This window comes from Myotis daubentonii, chromosome 18, assembly GCF_963259705.1.
Source record: "Myotis daubentonii chromosome 18, mMyoDau2.1, whole genome shotgun sequence".
Taxonomy (NCBI): domain Eukaryota; kingdom Metazoa; phylum Chordata; class Mammalia; order Chiroptera; family Vespertilionidae; genus Myotis; species Myotis daubentonii.
In genome coordinates, this window is record NC_081857.1 from 11,298,684 (window position 1) to 11,322,261 (window position 23,578).

At 36.8% G+C, this 23,578-nt stretch overlaps 1 protein-coding gene across 1 annotated transcript; it reads left to right on the forward strand.

The window, feature by feature from the left end:
• Positions 1-338: 338 nt before the first annotated feature.
• Positions 339-21,784, forward strand: LOC132221255 (membrane cofactor protein-like). The gene is made up of 10 exons (XM_059675423.1): positions 339-403; positions 2,650-2,835; positions 3,174-3,282; positions 8,220-8,305; positions 10,684-10,881; positions 15,717-15,899; positions 18,892-18,939; positions 20,499-20,549; positions 20,992-21,027; positions 21,714-21,784. Exons 2-10 carry the CDS (start codon positions 2,682-2,684, stop codon positions 21,782-21,784), a joined length of 936 nt encoding a protein of 311 aa, XP_059531406.1. The 5' UTR covers positions 339-403; positions 2,650-2,681.
• Positions 21,785-23,578: the final 1,794 nt, after the last annotated feature.

Below are 23,578 nucleotides of genomic sequence, written 5' to 3' on the forward strand. Positions count from 1 at the left end.
CCTCCGGTGCTGTCCCTAATAATGCCTCGTTCGTGCAAAATTTGAGCAAGAGCCCTGGCACTTCTGAGTGCCTGGAGGCCCCAGGACAAAAGCGGAGCCCTAAGGGGTGCTGGCCACTAGGCGGCCCACTAGGCTCTGGGTTTCTATTTTCAGGCCGATGCGCTTTATTCTTTTTTTCCGGGGGTTCCCACGGCTCGGGCTCGTTTTCTTTCCAGAGCTCCCCACAGGCTTGGCGAGAACCCAGCAAGCAAGGGGCGAGCCGCTTCCCCGCCCCCGGTGCTCACCTGCCCAGGCGGGCGCCGGCCCCGCCCAGCCCCGCACGCCGCGCCGGGCACGCCCACCTGCGGTTGCTGGCACTTTGTGAGTCTAGCGATTGTTGCGTCTGGTGCCCGCGGTCGGGAAGGTGAGTGCACGCTGCCCCTGAGGATTTCCGCGGGCCTCCCGCAACATGACCCGGTCCTGCGAGCCGCGCAGGGCACCTCCCCGCCCCCCCGAGAGTCCCTCTTCTTCTTGGTGCTTCGTGGGGATCACTTTGGTGACCCTAGTGCTCCAGTTACCCCCCTCCCTTGGTAGGAACCTGGAGAGGGTGTGCCCTCCGGAAACGAACTGGAGAAGGTTGGGGAGCGGGCTGAAGGGTGCCGAAGGCGGGGGTGGGGGTGGCGGTGGAGGCGGGAGCGGGGAACAGGGGAGGAGATTCTCTTGGTGGGTCAGGGTCAGGGTCGAGGGTCCGGTTGGAGGCGCAGGGCTTGGCCCCGGCTGGTGCGGAGCTGGGGTAGAAGGCTCAGCCACAGATCCTCGGGTTGTGCTGGGGCGGTGGGTTCCTGTAGTGGCGGCGATGAAGGCTGCTGGGTGGTCGGCACTGCGCTTTGCGGGATGCTGGGGCGCCACGGGTGTTTGCCGGGGACGAGGGAATGCCTCCAGCTGAAGCTTGCAGGTGTTTGTGCACGGGGTCGCTCGGGATGGGGAGCCCTCACCTGGGCTGCAGACGAGGGCTTGCTCTCGAGTGCCCTGCGCGTGGGGATGTTGCTGGGGCCCGAGCTGTGCCCGGGAGGGGTGTTTGCGCTGTGCTCCCGGGGTGTGGGGATGCCCGGCTGAGTGGAGTGTGGGTGTCCGGCCGCGCGGGGCTGGGGGAGCCTTGGCTGGGTGTGGCCTGGTGTGCGCTTTGTGGAGCGCGGCGCCTGGAAGCTCGCTGCAGGCTTTGTACCGGGGCTGGGAGCGCTCGTGGAGTCCTTGAGTGAGAACAGCCCTGCGTCCTCGGATTTAGGATTGGGAAGGGCGCGCAGTGCCTTTTGTACATAAAGGTTACAGGCTCATTGTATTGGTATTGGTATTGTATTGGTATTTTGCTCCCCCTTCCCCCCCTGCCCCCCCCCCCTATTAGATTGCGTCCTATCTAGGGAAGATTCGGAAGCAACCGAAGAAAACATTGGTAGCTAAACCTAGTGAGAAATGAGAATCGTAAGAAATGAACAATAAGCAATGGTACTATTGTACAGCTCATAAACTAAACGCTGAGGCCATACACTGTCTGCGACGTTTCATTGAATCTAATGAGTTGTTATATAAACACTATTAAAAGCACTTTTATTGTATAAAAAGACATATTAGGAATCTTTTCTTTATATGCTTGCAGTTACTGCGATTGCATCAAACAAAGGTTGCTTGCCTAACTTAATCATGCTGTTGTGTGCTTTCTTTCTTGCTGGTTCCAGGAAATTCTAGAGTGATCTTATGCATTTGGATGAGAGCAGAATTATATAGAAATTCTAGGTATTTGTTTTCCTATTGTAAATGGGAATGTCTCGCTCAGGGTATTCAGTAAATGTTAATAAAACCAACCTCTCAAGTAACCCTCTTGTAAAAAATGCTGCTAATTACGAGAGCTTTAGGGTTGCGTCGACTTTAGGGCATGATGGCAATGAAATGTTGGATTGGGTATATATATAATTTAAGATTTTTAGAATATACGAAAGAAGAGTAAAATTTGACTTGTTTGGAATACTCCTGACTGGTCTCACCATCTGAAGTGAGAACAATCCAGGGTGTAAGACAGGCGGAAGGTTCCCTCGGGGTCACAATAGGTCTATCTCCTTTTTTTAAAGATCCTTCCGCGAATAGGAAAGATCCTTGATTCTTTTAGCCCTTTAGGACTTTACTTGATGTGTCTCCATCACATTATTTTACATAATTGTTCTAACACATTTTTTTTTAGATTTTCAAGCCCACAGGTTAAAAAAAAAGAAGAAGAAGAAGAAGAGAAATTACTGAAATGAAAAGGCTGAGGGGGGAAAAGACTTCTTAGAGAAGAATTGTTTTGAAATGAATTTCAAAAGAAATGGGGAATGATGCATACCTATATGGTGTATCTTTCAGACCTAAAACACTGATATTTGCTTCCTAAATTTACTGTTGAATAAAAATCCAGCTCATTCCCCAACAAACCAAAAGGGAATAGAATGCTATTTAAAGCAAGGGCAGCACATGGCCCACTCCTAGGACCCTTGGATGAAAGCAGGGAACAAGTCTTTAAAATCTTACCAAGTATCTTTCCATTTATTCTGGACTACCCACCTGCTGCCACGCCACAGTCCCTGGCTGGTCAAGGAGATTAAATATTTCATTTTTATGCTTGAATTTCCTTACTTTTAGGTCTCTGTGGTAAACCACCAGTGTTCCAATCTATGAAGTTAAAGGTTCCCCCTCAACCTGCATATTTACCTGGGGAGAGAGTATATTATCAATGTAATCCAGGATATTATTATTCCTATTTTTATGGCCTCAGCACCTATTGTGAGAAAAATAACTCCTGGTACCCTATTGATGAAGCTTGTTACAGTAAGTAAATAAAACCTTTCTTTTTTTGTATGCATGTGTGCTTGCTCTGGTGGTGCTGGTGTTGCTTTTAACTTGGATTCGTTGCCCACTGTGGCAATGATGATTTTCTCATGGGAAACGAGGTTTTAGATAGCAAGACAGGTGTTTAAGCTTTGACAAATCTCCCGGGGAAGTTTTTTGTAGGTGTGGTTTGGGTAAATGTGAGTTTATGTTTTCCCTTATAATAGTTTGCTCCAGCAAATACTATTGCACGAATTGACAACAGCGGTGTAGAATTATTTTTATTAAATCTGTTTTGAAATTTGTATAAAAAAATGAATTTGCAAATTTTCTTCTAGAAAAACAATGTCCAACTCCCAAGGTTCCTAACGGTGAAGTCTATGAGCAGTATGAACCACAAACGGGCTTTCAGTTTGATAAAGACGCTTACTTTTATTGCAACTATGGGTAAGTGGCCCCTTAGAGAAAAGGGAAAGGTTACCGGTTCAATATTGTTTTTCTTCTTAAACCAGTGGTTCTCAACCTTGGCTGCACACTAGAATCACCTGGGAATCTTTTAAAAACTAATCAGGGTTTTAAAAAGATTCCCAGGTGATTCTAATGTGCAGCCAAGGTTGAGAACCACTGTCTTAAACACTGCCATCAAGTTGATTTCACCTGCTTTCTGTGTGACCAGTTGCACTTGCAGCCAATCAACTCCCGGGCTTTTGAGGGAGACTGAAAACATATGGACTTAATAGAAACTTAAAGGAAAGCTGAATTACATAACCCTTGCTATAGGTAACAATCAGCTTATTGTAAGCATCACAAATGTAGTAATCATGGTGACTTCATCCTTGACAACAACATGCACCCTATTAAAAACAAAACAAGTCTCAGAGTTGAAGGAGGGCTCACAGAAATGTGTTGTTGAAGTCCTTTAATTCTTTACATACTTTCTATCTGGTGGCTCTATACTTTATTGCGAGTGGGGTATTGAAGTCTGTAACTATTATGGTAGAAATGGCTGTTATGTAGAAAGGTGTGTTTCTCCAGTTCTGTTGCTTTCTATATTTTGATGATTTGTCATTGGGTGTCAATGTTTATAACCGTTTTTATCTGCTTGTTAGGTACCTTTTATTAATAATACTTAAGGTCCTTTGTCTCTTGTAAACTTTTTTGATTTTGAGTCTGTTTTACCTGATACTAGTACAGCCACTCCCGCTTTTTTTTTTTTGGGGGGGGGGGGGATACTGTTTGCATGGAATATCTTTTTCCATCCATCAATTGATTTTGTCTTTGGATCTCAAATGAGTTGTCTATACTAGACAACATATAGTAGGATTGTGTGTTCATTCTGCCAACTTCCTTCTTGTGATTAGAGAGTTTGTCATTTAAATGTAAATTTGTGACAAGGAGGGACTTCTGCCTTTGGGGTATATGCTTTCTATATGCCTGGTAGCCTTTTTGGTTCATTTCCTGCATTACTGTCTTCCTTTTATGTTAATTGTCTTTTTTGTAATGAAATGTTAAAAATTATTCCTCATTTCTTTTTGAGTATATTCTATCGCTGTTTTTTATGTGGTAACCATGGGGCTTACATTTAAAATCCAAAAGTTATACCAATCTAAATTGGAATTTATACCAGTTTAATACACAATGCTTAACTCCTTTATAGAGTCATAGCCACCCCATTTGGTTGTTATTGTCTCAAAATTGCATCTTTTTATATTCTTTTAAATGCATTATCTCTTAACTTATATACAAAACAAGATTTGGAGTTAAAAAGCAAAGTTACAGGCCTGGCTGGTGTGGCTCAGTGGTTGAGTGTCGACCTATGAACCAGGAGGTCACAGGTTCGATTCCTAGTCAGGGCACATGCCGGGGTTGCAAGCTTGATCCCCAGGGTGGGGCTGCAGGAGGCAGCCGATCAACGATTCTCTCTCATCATCTCTCTATCCCTTTCTCTCTCCCCTTTCCTCTCTGAAAGTTACAGTACTGCAAGTTGTTACACTAAAAATTTTTTCTTTAAATGTATTATCTCTTAAATTGTGAAGAGAACAAAATTATGGTTACAAGCTATTTTTAAAACAATACAAGCTTTTATAATTGCCCATGTATTTACCGTTAGTGAGAAGTTTATTTCCCATCTGGGTGAAAGTTACTTTCTAGTGCCCTTTTATTTGACCTTGGAAGACTCCTTTGAAAATTTCTTATAGGGAAGTTCTAGTGGCCACAGGCTCCCTCAGCTTTGGTTTACCCTGGACTGTTTTAATTCCCCCTTCACTTTGAGGACAGTTTTGCTGGGTAAAGTATTTTGGGTTTAGAGTTGTTCTTTTCTTTTTGCACTTTTAGTACATCTACCCACTGTCTTCTGGGTTCCAAATTTTCTGATGATATACTGATCATATTATTAAGAACCCCTTGTATGTCATGATTTATTCCCTCTCCTAGTTCAAGATTCTCTGTCTTTGGTTTTTGAGTGTTTGATTACAGTAGTCCTTATGTATCATTGGGGGATTATTTCCAGCACACCTCCCCACCCCCTTGCTGATACTAATCCAAGTCCCTGGTATAAAAGGACATGGTATTTGCCCTTAACCTATAGACATCCTCCTGTGTACTTTAAATCACCTCTAGACTACTTATAATACCTAATACAATGTGAAGGCTGTATAAAATAGTTGTTACACTGTATTGTTCATGGAATGATGACAAGAACAAGAAATCTGTACTTTTTCTTTTTAAGAATATTTCCAGTTCTTGGTTGGTTAAATCCACAGATGTAAAACCTACAGATCTGGAGAGTCTACTGTATTGTGTCTTGGTGTGGGTCATTTTGAAATCATTTTGCCTGGTGGTTATTGAGCTCTTGGGTGTTTATAGTCCTGTCTGTTATCAAATTTGGGGAGCTGTGAGCCTTCATATTCTTTATATATTCTTTTTGCCCATTTCTGTCTTCTCATTTTGGAATTATCACAATGTGCATGTTGGTCCACTTGATGGTATCCCACAGGTCCCTTCAGCTCTGTTAATTTTTCTTTTTTTTTCTTTCTGTTCTTTAGACAATTTTTATTGTCCTAACTTCATGTTCACTGATTCATTCTTTGGCCTGCTCAAATCTACCTTTAAAACCTCTAGTGAATTTTTCAAGGCATATTGTACTTTTGAATTCCAGAATTTTTTGTTGTTTTTTTTCTGTTTTTTTTATTAATCTGCTTATTGATATTTCAGTTTGTTCACACATCATTTTCTTAACCTTCCTTCATTTTTTTTTCATTTAGTTCTTTGTGCATCTCTCAGAGTTATTCTGAGGTCTTTGTTTAATAATTCTGCCATCAATGCCTTTATCAGGGACAGTTTGTTGATTTTTTTAAAAAATGGATCATACATGCCTCTTTCTTGTTATGCCTTGTGATTTATTTTATTTTTGAATTTATATTGAATCTAATAATGTGGTAACTCTAGAAATCAGCTTCTTTACCTTAGACCTTGCTATTTTGGGGTATTGTCTTTGGATACTTTCATTGTAGTTTGGTGTCTCTGTGCTGAGGATCAGCTCGAGATATAAACTGAAGGTCTTCTCAGGTTGTTTCTGAGTCTTGCCCTGAGCACATGCACCCAATTTCTAATTTTCTATATATATGCAGTTCTTTTTGAAGATCCTGGTTTTTAATATTTGCCTCCTGAGAGAGGTAAAGAAAAATATGTAGTGTAGAGAAAAGGGTGCAGGATCTTTAAATCCCCTGAAAGTCGTTTCAGCTGGGGAGGAAAGGGTCAGCTAGAGAAACAGATGCTACAATGGCCTCCCATCTCTTTGTCCACTTCTCTGTGATCCGCAGCAGTAATCAGAACACAGTTTTCTGATATTTGTAGGGCAGGGCCTTTTTGCCCCCCTGGCTCTAGCAGGCTGCTTGAGGAATACAGACACAGCTGCCTGCCACATTGTGGATGGTGGGGGATGTATAGCTGCTATTTTCCTAAGAGCTGAAATTACGTTTACTTGTTGGAGTCTTTCCCTGGAAATTTCAAGCCCTCAATAGACTAGTTCAAAAATAGTTAAATCAAGCAGATCCTGCTATTGAAATTGTTGTCTAGTTGGAGTGACAAAGTCCTACTCTGCCATCTCCTCCGAATTCTCTCTGAAAACACTAAAATATGGAGAAAATGAGTGAACCTTCTGAAACTGTACAAACCGTTTCACTATTTTTAAACTTGATCAAGTAAAAATAATGGAACATCCATTTAATAGTTATATACAGAGCGACTGCTAAAGCATTTTGAGGGGAACCAATCATTTAAGACACAGATTTTTTTCTCTCAGAAATTGTATCTTTTTTGAGAAACACAATATAGACAGATGTGACGGCAAAATAGTAAAGGAGAAGTACCAAATAGTAGTGCATGATTATTGCAACGAGAATCCAGAAGGAAGAGAGTACTGTGAATTTAAGTAATCAGAGATTTCATCAAGTAGTATGTCTGAGCTATCCTAAGAAACACATCCTGATTTAAAGAATACATGCATACCTCATTTTATTGTGCTTTGCTTTATTGCACTTTGCATATATTGCATTTTTATCAATATCCAAGCATAACACTCCACCGGCAAAAAAGTCACAATTTGGCTGAAGGCTCAATGATGATTAGCTTTTTTTTTTAATTAAGCATAAAGCATTTTTAAATTAAACTATATACATTCTGTCTTTAGACATAATGCTATTGAACACTTAATAAACTACTTTATAGTATAAATATAACTTCATATGCACTGGTCAACCAAAAGTTTTGTATGATTCGAGTTCTTGTGATAATCGCTTGATGGTGGTGGCCTGGAACCGAACCCATGATATCGCTGAGGTATGCCTGTATTAACAAGAGCTAAAACTTACCTAGCACTCACTATTAACTCATCTAATACTCAAAACAGCCCTATGACATATATACTATTATCTCCTCTTCATAGATGAGGACTGTGGAAAGGGAAACATGAAGGGACTTGCCCAAGCTCAAATATCCAGTCAGTGCGAGAGCTGGGACTCGAATCCAGTAGGCAAGCTCCAGAGCCTTGTCTCTGTACTGCGTTGTGGTGTGACTGAGCAGAATGGGAGGAGCAAAGCCATGGAAATTAATATGCTATGCCCAGGAGAGCAAAGAGGCCAGCCTGCCAGGCATGGCAGATGTATTTAGATATCTTTGCTCTTGGCCCATGTATGTGCAAATGCAGAGACTGTTTAATTACATTCCAGATTTGGTTAGAACTTTCATGATAGTGTGCTATGTAAGAAAATTGCCCCTCAACTTATTATAGTGCAGAAAACAACTATATGAAATGTTCCTCTTTATTATGTACATCTTGTTAACTGGTAAATAAAACAGTAACCTTTTTTCCCCCCTTCATTTAGTTATTATTTAAAAGGTGAACCAATTGTAACTTGTAAACTTTCTGGAGACACAGTGTATTGGGGCGGTGATATCCCAACATGTGAAAGTAAGTAAATTTCCACTTTAGAATTTAGACCAGCAATTCTCAATATTTTTGGCCTGGGGGACCCACTTATGCTGATTTTTTTAAGTATAATTGATATGTAATAGTATATTAGTTTCAGCATAGTGATTCGTTTATTTATGTGCCTTACAATGTAATCACTATGATAAGTATAGTAACCATTTGTCACTATTCAAATGTATTACATTATTATTGTACTAGAGGCCTGATGCACGAAATTCATACAAGAGGAGGCCTTCCTTTCCCCATCTGCCAGCACTGGCTTCGTCCAGAAGGACGTCCAGTCTAATTAGCATATTATGCTTTTATTATTATAGGTTCCCTGTGCTATGTATTACATCCTGGTGACTTGATTCATTTTTTAAAATATATTTTTATTGATTTCAGATAGAGGAAGGGAGGGGGAGAGAGATAGAAACATCAGTGATGAGAGAGAATCACTGATTGGCTGCCTCCTGCATAACCCATACTGCTGACCAAGCCTGCAACCCGGGCATGTGCCCTGATCTGGAATTGAACCATTACTCCCTGGTTCATGGGTCAAAGCTCAGCCTCTGAGCCACACTGGTCTGGCATGATTTATTTTATAACTGGAAATCTATACCTCTTATTCCCCTTCTCCTTATTTACCCATCCTCCCAGCCCCCTTTACTCTGCAACCATCAGTTTGTTCTCTGTATCTGTAAGTCTACTTCTATTTGGTTTGTTTCTTATTTTAGATTCCACATGTCATAAAATCACATGGTATTTTCTTTCTCTTTCTGACTTATTTCATTTAGTATAATACCCTCTAAGTCCATCAATGTTATTGGCAAATGATGAGATTTCATTTTTTTTTTGTCTGATAATATCCCATTGCATATAGATGTATATTTGTATCCTAATAAAATAGTAATATGCAAATTGACCATCACTCCAACACACAAGATGGCCACTATCAGATGGCCGGCAGGGGAGGGCAGTTGGGAGGGACCAGGCCTGAAAGGGAGGGCAGTTAGGCATCAATCAGGCTGGCAGGGGAGTGGTTAGGGGCAATCAGTCAGGTGAGTGGTTAGGAGCCAACAGTCCTGGATTGTGAGAGGCATGTCCCAGATTGGAGAGGGTGCAAGCTGGGCTGATGGACACCCCCACCCCCGTGCACAAATTTCATGCACCAAGCCTCTAGTATTATATAAATATATATATACACATATATGTGTGTGTGTGTGTGTATATATATATATGTGTATATATATATGTGTGTGTGTGTGTGTGTGTGTGTGTGTGTATCACCTTTTTAATCCATCTATTGATGGACACCTAGGTTGTTTCTAAACCTTGGCTATTATAAATAATGCTATAATGAACCTAGGGGTGTATATATCTTTTGAATTAGTGTTTTTGTTTTCTTCTGATAAATGCCAACAAGTGGAATGGCTGGGTCAAATTGTACGTAGATTTTAATATTTTGAGGAACCTCACAACTGTTTCTGATAGTGGCTGCACCAATTTACAATCTCACCAACAGTGTAAGAGGGCTCCCTTTTCTCCACATTTTTGCCCTTTATGTTTTTAATTAACAAAGATTCCAAAGAGCTTCACTTTATGTGATTTATGTCTATTGATATTTATTATATTGGAATGAAAACAAGTTTCTAAAATAATTATTCATTAATATAAATGTTAAAAAAAAACAACAGTAAAGTCGATGCATGTTTAAATATATTTTATAAAAAATTTTAAAATGTCCAAAAACAAATTGTGGGAATGGTAGCATTGTTTTACACTTTCATAAATCTCTTCAAAATCTGGCTTGAAGGAAGACACTTAGATTCAACCTGTTGTGAAATAACTCATTTTGTAGCTTCTGGAACATTTCACTGTACTTGTAAGGTTTAAAGTGAAAAAAAGACATATCTTAGTATAATTGTGAACCAATGAATTAACAAATATTTATAAATTATAAAGCATTTCTCAACTATCAGTGAAGCTTTAATCACATGCATATTTTCTCAAATTTTCAGCAAACCTCATGATGACTAGAACAAAACTTAGCATAGCCTTATAGATAAATATTGGTATTTCATTTAGGTATTTAAGAAAATCAGTTTTCTTTTGAAAATTCATTTCTACATGGTTTGACTTTGGGGTAATAACATTTTCTCACAGAAACATACTAAATGGGTAGTAGATTCACCACTAGATTATAGAAATCACATGTTAATGGATTTATTGAATTTATTTTACTAAATGTTGTCTTAATCTTTCATTTTCCTCTCATTTCCTCTGTTCTCTCTCCCTCTCTCCCTCTCTCTCCCCCCCCTCTCTCTCTCTCTCTATCTCTCTATCTCTCCCCCCCTCCCTCCCTCCCTCCCTCTCAGAGATTTTCTGTGGAGAACCTGGAATAATAGAAAATGGAAAACGCACAAATAGCTGGAGGGTTGAATTTGAATTTAATGAAGTAGTGACTTATACTTGTGACCCTTCAGATGGACCTCAGGAGTATTCACTTGTTGGAGAGAGCAAACTTTCTTGTTCTGGGCCTGGCGAATGGAGTAGTGGCCCTCCTCAATGTAAAGGTAATGATATTTCCATTTATTCTTCATTTGTAAATACAGTAGAAACACTTTGTAGATAGTTTTACCTATAAGTAAACAAAGAGTCATATGTGCTTCCTCCTCCTGTTAAATTGACTTTCAATTTATGACAAGTTGAAACAAAAATAATTCTAGTTGTAGGAGTCCCCACCTCCAACATGTTCTTGGCACTTCAGTTTATACAATGTGAACTACTGTGTACATGTATGTTAGGGGTTTTTCTTGGAAGGACCAAAAACTAAACACACACTGGCTTAAAAATGAGTTCTTTTTATATTAAAATGTCTGAGATATATCACAATAGGTAATGGTGGAATAAATTGTAAAAGACCGACTCTCTTACAGAAAACAATGATAAACTCTGTACACACATTTTTTTAAATGTTTAATTCTTTTTTTAAAGTATATTTTATTGATTTTTTTACAGAGAGGAAGAGAGAGGAATAGAGAGCTAGAAACCTCTATGAGAGAGAAACATCGATCAGCTGCCTCCTGCACACCCCCCACTGAGGACGTGCCCACAACCAAGGTACATGCCCTTGACCGGAATCGAACCCGGGACCCTTCAGTTCTCAGGCCAATGCTCTATCCACTGAGCCAAACCGGTGCTGGCTGTACACACATTTTTAAAAAAACAGTGTTTAAGGCACTAGGGAGTAAATTCAAAACAAGGTAACAGAATAATAAAACTAAAATTCAATGAAATTGAAAACATATAATAGTACAGAAAATTCAGTGAAACTAACACCTGCTTTTTAGAGAAGATTGATAAAGTAGATATACCTACAGCTAGAATGACAAGTAAAAGGATGATATTTATTATCAATATCAAGAATGAGTCCCTTACCCTTCCTCTATCTCTAAAAATCAATAAAAACATTTTTAAGTGAGAAGACAACACTGAATACCCTGTAGATGTAAGGAATAATGAATAATAAGTCAATATTACAAAAAACATTATGCCTATAAATTTGACAACTTAAATGAAATTGACAAATTCCTGGAAAGACACAAATTACTGGTGTCCACTGATAGATGAATGGATAAAGAAAATGTGATACCTATACACAAACGCATATACACATACAATGGAGTATTACTTAACAATAAACAGAATGAAATCTTGCCAACGGAGACAACATGGTGGACATATGTAAAGGGTATTATAAAAATGAAAGCAAAAAGAAAAGACAACTATATGATTTTACTTATATGTGGAATCTAAAACGACAAAACAAATTAACAAACAGAAACAGAGACATAGATAAAGAGAACAGATATTGGTTGCCAAAGGGGAGGGGAGTGAGTAGAGGGATGGGTGAAAAGAAAATACTGAGTGCGATGAGATTGACCTTGAATCTTCACCCAAAATTTTCAGTAAAATGCTTTTAAACATGGGACCATATTTTTTTTAAAAAGGACTTTGTAACTTCTAAACCCTGCTCTGCCACTTAGTTGGATTAGCTTGGCTAAGTTTACTTCTCTCTCTAAGGCTCAGTTTTCTTGTTAGTAGAATGGTATTAGCCCAACAAGGTGGTCCTATGATCAAAAAAAATACTTTTTTTAAGACACAAAATACCAAAACTACTGAAAGATATAGGTAACCCGCATAGTCCTATATTTATTAAAGAAAGAGAGTTAAAACCTTCCCTCAAGGAGAACTGTAGACCCAGATGGCATACCTGGGGAATTCTACCAAACATTTTAGGAATAGACAATAGCACCTCTACACAAACTCCTCAAAAAATATAAGAGAAGGGAATACTTCTCAACTTATTCCATAAGGACAACATTAGAGTGATACCAAAACCAGACAAAGACATTGCAAGAAAATTACAAACAATAGCCTTAATAAATATAGAACCAAAACTTTATACAAACAAAATATTAACAAATCAAATCCTATGATATATAATACGAATAATGCATCATAACCTATTAAGATTTATCCCATAAATGCAAGGTTGGTCCAAATTTAAAGATTAATCAGTGTAATTTATCATATCAAGAGACTGCAAAGAAGAAAACAACGTCATCTTATTAGACGCCCCCAGAAAGCAATTGACAGAACTCATCATCTTTTCATAATAAGACTTCTGAGCAAACTAGAAATCTTAACTGGATAAAAGGCATTGATAGAAATCTTAGAGCTTACATTAATTTTAATGGTAAAAACTAATTTATTTCCTCCCAAGGTGGGAACAAGGGAAGTATATTCGCTCTCACCACTCTAGTCAGCATCCTACTGGAGGTCCTTCAACAAGGCAACAAAGAAATAGGCTATATGTATGAAAGGAGCAATAAAATAGTCTCTAAACTTATGACATTGTCTGTGTAGACACTTCCAAAGACTTTAATTTTAGCTTGGTTGTGAAAGAAAAGATCCACCTGCAGAAATCAATTACATGTCTATATAATACTAACAGCCAGTAGAAATTGAAATTTTAAAATTGCTGTTTAGAGCAGTGATGGCGAACCTTTTGAGCTCGGCGTGTCAGCATTTTGAAAAACCCTAACTTTGGTGCTGTGTCACATATAGAAATTTTTTGATATTTGCAACCATAGTAAAACAAGACTTATATTTTTTATATTTATTTTATATACGTAGTTAAATGCTATTTAATAAAGAAAAATCAGCCAAAAAAATGAGTTTGCGTGTCACCTCTGACACGTGTGTCATAGGTTCGCCATCACTGGTTTAGAGCATCTCCAAAATACATGCGCATAAATCTATCAATATATGTGAAAAGATGTGAATGCTAAAAACTACTGAGCACTAATAAAGGAAATTAAGAACGACCTTAATATATGAAGGGACATACGTTGGTCATCGATTAGAAGACTCAGCATAATAAAGACATTAATTCTCTGTTTTTGATGTATAAATTTGGCACAATCCTGATAAAAAGCCAAGCAGAACTTTTTGTAAGTTGATAAACTGATTCTAAAATTTATATGGAATGACAAAAGAACTAGAATAGTCAAAACAATTTTGAACATAATTAAAGGATGTACTCTACCGGATATCAAGAGTATATAAAGTCTACTCTAAGGTATATAGCTGTATAGGACAATGGAACAGAACAGTGAGTCCAGAATTAGACCCGTGCAAATATGTCCAGTGGATTTTCATCTCAGATATGCAAAAAAATCAGTGGTAAAATGATCCTCTTTTCAAAAATGGTACAGGCACAATTTGGCTTCTATATGGGGAGCGGGGGAGAGAGGGGAAAGAACCAGAACCTATGTAAGCACCATTCGCAAACATTTACTCAAAATGGGTCATAGACTTACATGTAAAACCTAAAACGATAAGACTTTTACAAGAAAACTTAGGTATTTGTGACCTAGCCAAAGGCTTCTTAAATACAGCCCATAAAGCATGATTCTTTTCAAAATTTTAACAAATTGGGTGTGCCAAACGCAAAACTTCTGGTCTGCAAAAGACTAAGAGAATGAAAACAAAAGCAATAAATAGAAAATATCTGCGAAGCAGACATCTGAGAATGAACTTTTGTCTACAATATATTGAGAACTCTCAAAGCTCAGTAAGAGAACAATACAAATTTTTAAAATAGGCAAAAGACTTGAATATAGCTATTTCACCAAACATGGAATACAGATGACAAAAAAGTAAATGAAAATTTGCTCAATATCATTAGTAATTATAAAAATGTAATTTAAAAAAAAAACCCACAAAGATGCCACTAACCACCTTTTTAAATGTCTGACATAAAAACAAGTCTAAGTATTAACTTTCAACTTTATCTCAGCCCTGTGTGTTTATGTAATGGTTTACAACCTAAAATTTGTTTGTTTTTTTTGTCTCTAGGTTTCAGTCTAAAATGTTTAGAAAACAGGGCTGTAATTCCATTGGCCTTTCTGTTTCTTGAACATCCCAGTTCATATGTGATATTGCCACCTGAGAATATTTTCTTTGCATATCTTTGCATGGCTAGCTTCTTTTCAACTTTTAAATTTCCGCTCAACTATTTTCTTTTCACAAGAGTCTTTCCGGCCCTTTGAAACATATCATAATGAAACATATCACAGGGTATCATAATCAGCGTTAGCATGAAGTTTTTAAAAATCTTTAGAGCTAACAAGTATCACAAATGACATTTGAACTTACCCAGAATTTGTACCTGGTAGATTTTCTCAAAATTTGCAGAAAAAAAATGTTTGAAATAAAAAAAAAAATCTATAACAGTGGTTCTCAACCTTGGCTGCACATTAGAATCACCTGGGAATCTTTTTAAAATCCTTATTTCTGGGCCTCATCCTCTGGAAATTCTTTTTCTTTGTTATGGGGTGGAGCCACGACATGAGTAACAAAGAAACAGAATTTCCGGAGGATGAGGCCCAGAAATCAGGATTTAAAAAAGACTCCTAGGTGATTATAATGTGCAGCCAAGGTTGAGAACCACTGATCTATAATGACTGTTCTAGATGGGAAAAGTTAGATTTTTAAAATATTTTTTTATTGATTTTAGAGGGGGCGGGAGGAGAGAGAGAGAGAGAAAGAAAGAAAGAAACATCAATCACCTGCCTCCTGTTCGTACTCTGACCGGAAATAGAACCCGCAACCTAGGTACGTGCCCTGACCAGAATCACGCCAGCGACCTTTCGTGCATTGGACAATGTTCAACCAACTTAGCCACACTGGCCAGGGCACATAAAAAAGTCTTTTTTTTAAAAAAATAGCATCTTGTCTTTCATTTCTTCTCTTTCCACTGGAAATTTCTACTTTGCACTATCTTTTCTAGCACTGGGTTAAAGCAACTTTCTATTAATTCTGAAATTTCTCTGCTTCTTAGTGGTACAGTGTGAACCGCCAGTACTCAAATATGGAAAACCATTGTCAGAAATGAAAGAAAAATTTTTCTACAAAGATGAGGTTGCATTTGAATGCCTGAAGGGTTTCTACCTTAATGGCAGCAACCCAGTGTTCTGTGGTGGAAACAGTACTTGGGAGCCTGAGATGCCCACATGTATTAAAGGTACATATTATATCTTTTCTTTCTTTTTTAAGGTTTTATTTCTTTGACATTAAATATCAGTGATACACCATAATTGAAAAGAAGCAATTTTAGTAATTAACTCTCTTGTATTCCTATCCATGACAGATGTATGACACAAAGTTCATATAGACTTTGGCTGTTGTGATTTTGTATGTGTTCATAGGGCTCTTAGCACATTATTATGTGCTAAGTATAATATATCACATAAGTACATAAATATATAAGTATATATAAGTATAAAAGTATTTATAAGTATACTTATAAATTATATAAGTATATAACTAAGTATATCACGTAGTATATAAATTTATCTTGTTCATATTTTTATGTATAAAAATGTTTAGTAACCCTTTTTTGGTATAAATTTAATGAATGATGGGAATTTTTACCTAAATAAGAAGGGAAGTCATAATTTTTTTTAATATATTTTATTTATTTTTTACAGAGAGGAAGGGAGAGGGATAGAGAGTTAGAAACATCGATGAGAGAGAAACATCGATCAGCTGCCTCCTGCTCACCCCGTACTGGTACACACAACCAAGGTACATGCGCTTGACCGGAACCGAACCTAGGACCCTTCAGTAGGTAGGCCGACGCTGTATCCACTGAGCCAAACCGGTTAGGGCGGAAGTCATAATTTATATAAATGAAAAGTGATAATTTTCAGTTGATTGATCCTACATTATGTTTCCAAGGTCATAACCTATTTTAAGTCATATTTATATCCTACAAAAATTGTTTGAATTCATGTTAACACTCATTCATCACTTTTAGTAAAAGGATAAAGACCATATTTATAGCCATTTTGATTGTTATTTTTACTGATTCTAAAATTATTTGCCATGTACCATAAACAGGTATGTATACTTGGGCAAGTTATTTAAATTTCTAATGTGTTTGCTTACATGCAAAATGACTTAATGCCTTCCTAACTGGGTGATAATACAGCTTAAATTGGTTGCACTTAAACCACTTAGCATTAATGCCGGGCACTTGGTAGCCTCTTAAAGGAAGTTAATATATGACTTAATTGATATTAGTGAAGAGGAAGATCTGTGGCGTTTGTTTTCTAACATGTATGCTTTTTGTGTCACCAATTTTGCTATTTTATTTATTTTTAATATATTTTTATTGATTTCAGAGAGGAAGGGAGAGGGGGAGAGAGATAGAAACATCAATGATGAGAGAGAATCACTGATCGCTGCCTCCTGCATGCCCCACACTAGGGATTGAGCCTGCAGCCCGGGTTTGTGCCCTGACCAGGAATCGAGCCGTGACCTCCTGGTTCATAGGTCAACACTCAACACTGAGCTAACTTTGCTATTTTAATTCATTTGCCCCATTTAACAGTATCTTCTTGGTCCAGGACTCTGTGTCATTCCCAGACTGCAAGTCCTTTTTATACAGTACAATTTGAACTGGGAAATTTCTGTTGTCTCTAGAACAAGACTGGTGTTTATACTACCTCATACGATTATTCTTTTTCTCTTTACTGGGCATTTCTCTTTGGTAACAGAAACTAAATTTCATACCAACTTAAAGGCAGGAAAAGTCATTATGTATAGGAATGAAATGGAGGATTTCTTGCAGGGACTACTCAACCACTCAGCCTAAGACTTGAGAAATTATTTTCATGAGGTGGAAGGAGTTGTCTTCCTGATTCCAGGGCTGTTCTCTGGCTTCTCTTTGGTTTCAGGAAAAGCAAGAGACGAGGAATAGTGGGAAAAGCATTAGCCTGGGCTGACCTCACGCAAGGCCCTAATTTGGTTTCACTTACTCATGGAACATCATTTCTGTGGGCTTTAATTTCCTATTGTTTAAAGAGGGTGTTGAACACAAATCTCAATCACTGGCTTCTAATTTGCTTATTTCCTGTTGTCCTAAGACTTTAAAGAATTGAGGGGAATTATGCATGTTAACATGGTAATTAGAACACCTTTTTATAATTCCTGTATACCTGGCACCTGGTAGTCTCCTTGAGTATCTTAGTTGAGTGTTGTGAGGTTGGGGGGGGTGGGAAAGAGATGGTTTTGGGGTGGATTGATATATAAGATTGCACGTGAAGTTTATACTCATTGACCCATCCATGTTTACCTGCATGGTCCTAGTGGGTATGTGTACTGTGGGATACTGTGTTTGTTGATATGCTCTTTTGAAAGAGTTGACCATGATAACTCATAAAGGACTTAAAAACACATATAGTTTAATGTTTGAAAGAAGAGGAGAGAATTAATGTGAGAAAAAGCGTATGAAGAGAAAAATGACGAGGATCATTTTTAGAAATCATAACTCCCCAAGGTATTATTAACCAATTTTTATTATTAGAGAAAACTATAAAAAAGAACCGATACCAACATATCATGGTGATAAAGTAGATCTGATTGTGCTATGAAAAAAATGTTCAAGAAATATTAAGCAGAAGAAAAAAGCATACAAATTATTTGGTTTGATACTACCTAGATGGTATATTTTAAATACATTATGTTTACTCTGAACACAATATTTTTATGATTTGTTTTTAGTTAACGTCTAAGGTTTTCATTATAAAATATAAAATAGTAGTGAACTTTTTTTATATAGATACCTGTGTAAATATATTTAGGTCATATTCTCAGAAGTAGAAACCCATAGTTTGGAAAGTATCCATATTTTTAACTTTGAGGAATAATTAATCTTTCTGGAAAATAAAAAAAATCAGCCCTGAGTGGTTTTGCTCAGTGGTCAGAGGGTCAGCCCTGGGATCGAAGGGTCATGAGTTCAATTCCCAATTGAACTACAGTGGTTACAGGTTCCTTAGCCCTGATAGGCGCGTGTGCATTAGGCAACCAATCCATGTTTCTCTTTCTCCCCGTCCTCATTCCCTTTCACTCTCTCTGGAAATCAATGGAAAAAATATCCCCAGGTGAGAATTTAAAAAAATCAAATCCATATCTATATTAACTGATGAATGGAATAAAATTTATTTTTCCAGGTTTCAAGCCTACTCATCCAACCAAACCTCCACTTTCAAGATATCCAGGTTCAGTAACTCTTTATCCTACTTCTATTGTTAAGAACTTTGTATGCTGATGGTGAAAAGTATTATCTTCCTTTAATTTGCATTTCTTTAATTATTAATGAGGCTGAACCTTTTTTTGTCTACATTTATTTATTCATGGCCTTTGCTCAGTTTTCTGTTAGGTTTCTAAAATGTTTTTTGTTGTTGATTGTGAGAGCTCATTACAAGTTCAAGACCTTTTAATATATAGTGAATATTTTTCTAGGTTTTTTTAACCTTAATTTTACTAGTTTTCTTTTAATATTTTTATACTATACTACTGGATATAGATGCCTTTTTATATCTTTTGTTACATGAGTAGTATACAAATGTATTTTGTATATTTTCAAACATTACAAAAATATACAGAGCAAAAAATTAGTTCATCTCTTTTTCTAGTTCATTGTCATTGTTAGTAATTTAGGTATATTTTTATTCATTTCTAATGTATAAGAATACATAATATCCTTATAATGTTATACATATTTGGGCATTTTTTTTCTTAACTAGAAATAGAATCACATTGTTCATACTTTTCTAAAACTCTCACATTTTACACTTACTATCTTAGATTGGGATTGTATTTAGATTTATCCCCATCCTTTTTTAAAGACAACTTTAATATACACCATATCTTAAATAACTATTCTCCTATAATAGTCCGTTATATGTGCAGAAGTTTTATATTAATAGGCAGTTGAATGTATTGATCTTTTCACTAATGGCTATGAGTGTTGTCTTTCTTATAAAAGCTTTAAGTTCTAATTATATAAGCATTTTAATCATTTATTCTGATTGCATTCTTTACATTTAAATCACTGGTATATCTGAAATTCATTATGGAATGTGGAATTAGATTATGTTCTCCACTTAATAGTTCTGAGTCAGTGGTTCTCAACCTTCTGGCCCTTTAAATATAGTTCCTCATGTTGTGACCCAACCATAAAATTATTTTCGTTGCTACTTCATAACTGCAATGTTGCTACTCTTATGAGTCCTAATGTAAATATCTGGTATGCAGGATGGTCTTAGGCGACCCCTGTGAAAGGGTCGTTCGACCGCCAAAGGGGTCGCGACCCACAGGTTGAGAACCACTGTTCTAGATCTTAGGGAAAACTGTCAGTATTTCACCATTGACTATGATGCTAGCTATGGGTATTGTTCTTTTTTTAAATAAATGGCCTTTATTATATTAATGTTTGTATTCCAAATCAACTTCTAATTTTTAATTCCTCCTCCTTTAAAAATTTTAGGTAGAATCATATTTCATTCAAGGCTAATTTGAGACTACAGTAATGATAAACTTGCTTGCTATTCCACAGTATTGTCACAGGAAATTTCAGTGCATAGGGAAAAGTTTGCTGACATTTAGTATAAACTTTGAATATTTTATAATTCTATCTTTAATAAGAAACAACTTATAAGGAAATTATAAGCACTTTTATACAAATGTTAAAAAAATCAATGAAGTTATAGATCTTTAAGTTTTATTTAGTCTTTCCTTTTTTTAAATTATTTCCATTATGCCATTTTTTTTCTAGGATATCCCAAGCCTCTTGAATCACCACCAATTGAAGAGATTTTCGAAATAGGTATTTATCATGAGACCTTAGAGTCCTACATAAATATATTATGCTCCAATTATTTCAGGTTAGGGAAAAAAAGATGTCAAAAATGATTAGTAATAATTGACATTTATAGCAATAGTATGTGTAGACACATGTATGTAATTTTCTCTAATCTTGAGAATTTTAGTTGTCCTATTAATCTTTAACCCGGTGTGGTAAGTACAGCACAAAACAATGACAAGTGAGGTTCCTATTAAGGGTTTCACAAGACACATCCTATAGCCGGAATCTATTTGAAGTGTTCTGTAATCAAAGGGATTTGGATGTATTAGCGGTCATGCTAAAACTAGAATGATGCTTTTTTTTGCTGTAGATTTTAGATGATCAAATCAAAAGTAAAATGAAACTGTTATCTGGGACCCATACATGTTCAGTATCTTTAAAATTACTTTTCATTTCTTCTCAGATCCAGGAATCATTGCTCTAATTATTCTCACTATACGTAAGTATCTCAAACATGAATACCACTTAAAATATTACTGTGCTTTCTTTTCTAATGACTTTCTAGTTTCTCTAGTGTTTCTAGCTTGAACCGAAGCAAACCAGTGTAGAAAAAAACCTGACCTTTCCATATGATATGCACCTTTTGTTGGTGACTGTACATTCATTTATATTCTATATGTCCACTTAATAACAAACCCTAATTATTTTTCAAGATAATTAGTTATATTACTTTTAATCTCAAGTGTTCTTCAGGTCATTTTCTAAACTAAACTGGACACTTTTCTGACTAAACTGGATTATTCAGTGGTTCTCAACCTTCCTAATGCCGCGACGCTTTAATACAGTTCCTCATGTTGTGGTGACCCCCAATTTCATTGTTACAAATTGAACATAATTAAAGCATAGTGATTAATCACAAAAACAATATGTGAAATTATATATGTGTTTTCCAATGGTCTTAGGCGACCCCTGTGAAAGGGTCGCGACCCACAGGTTGAGAACCGCTGAAAGTGATTCCAGGGAACTACGTTTAGATCGGGAAGAGTCCAGATGGAATATGAATGTATATGTGCTTAAGTATATTTCTGACCACTGAAATGTAACCGACAGTAATTTATTTTGCTAGAATTTGAAACTTAGATATTATTGAGAGTTACATGTCATTTGTTTTCTGGTTTCTTATAGTTGTTGGCATTGCAGTAATTTGCACCTGTGTGTACAAATGTCTTCAAAGAGGAACAAAAGGGGTAAATTAAACATGTTTCTTCTAATTTCTTTGTCCTTCTCATTCTTGAAATACTTTTGTCACTTTTGTTTTTAAAATGTGCTACATTAGAGTACCATCCAAATTACATTTCTTTACTAAAATTATTTTCAGCTGCTTTTAATATCAATGCAACGAAAGTAATTGGTGGAGAATTATTTTAGGTATTACAGCTGTTAAATTTTTTAAGTTTAGGTTCTGCAACAAATCATGGACCATGATGAGCCCTTTCCAACTCTAGGTATACCCTATTTTCTAAAGGGAGTAGTGGCCAAGATTAAATTTAAAATAGTTCACTGCTCTACATGCAGACGTGAACTATTTTAAATTTAATCTCTTTCATATGCGGAAGCTGATGAACAAAATAGATCCACAGACATAGAAGCATTTCCCTAGCCAGTTTGACTCAGTGGATAAAGCTTCAACTCGTGGACTGAAGGGTCCCAGGTTCGATTCCGGTCAAAGGCATGCACCTCGGTTGCAGGTTCCCCAGCCCTGGTCTGGGTGTGCAGGAGGCGACCAATGGACGTCTTTCTCCCTTCCACTCTTCCTAAAAATATCCTCAGGTGAGGATTAACAACAGACTGTTGAATCTCAGTGGGAAGGCAGGGTTGAGTGAGAAGAGATTAACCAAAGGATTTATGTGCCTAGCCCAGTGATGGCAAACCTATGACATGCATGTCAGAGGTGACACGCAAACTCATTTTTTTGGTTGATTTTTCTTTGTTAAATGGCATTTAAATATATAAAAAAAATATCGAAAATATAAATCTTTGTTTTACTATGGTTGCAAATATCAAAAAATTTCTATATGTGACAGGGCACCAGAGTTAAGTTAGGGTTTTTCAAAATGCTGACACGCCTAGCTCAAAAGGTTCGCCATCACTGGCCTAGCCCATGGACACAGACAGTAGTGTGGTGAAAGCTGGGGGAGGAGGGGGGGTTGTCAGTGGGGAAAAGAACAAAGGGGAAATCTACACTAAACAAATTTTTTAAAAAAATACCTAGAAATAAGTTTAACCAAGGAATTTTGTACTCAAAAAAATTAAGACACTCAGAGAAATTGAAAATGATAAAAATAAATGTAGCATATACCATGCTTATGGATAGAATGAATAAACATTTTTTAAATGTCCATAATACCAAAAACAATGTGTTGATTCAATGCAATCCATATAAAAATACCAATGGCATTTTTTTTCAGAGACCTAGGAAAAAAAATTTTTAAACTTATATGGAATAACAAAAAACCCAAAGAACCAAAGCAATCTTAAGAAGGAGAGCAAAGTTGGAGGTGTCATGTCACCAGATATCAAAATACACTGTAAGGCTATGGTAACCAAGATGGCATAAAAACTAAAACATAAATCAATGAACAGAGATTCCAGAAATAAGCCCACAGCATATATATGTAGTCAGTTAACCTATGACAAAGAAGGTAAAAATATACAATGGGGTAAAGTTAGTCGCTTCAATAAATGGTACTGGGAAAACTGGATACATGCTAAAAATGAAATTAGACCACTTTTTACTCCCTATAGAAGAAGAATAAACTCAAAATGGATTAAAGACATTTAAGACTCAAAACCACAAAAAATAGAAGGAACCATAGTAAAATATCAGATATTTCTCTTAGCAAACTTTTTTTTTTTTGACATAACTTCTTAGGCAAGGGAAACGAAAAAAATCAACTAAAAAGATTTTGCACAGCAAAATGGAAAGACAAGCCCACTGAAGGGGAGAACATGTTCACCAGTGAGGACGTACAAGTGACCAATAGATATGA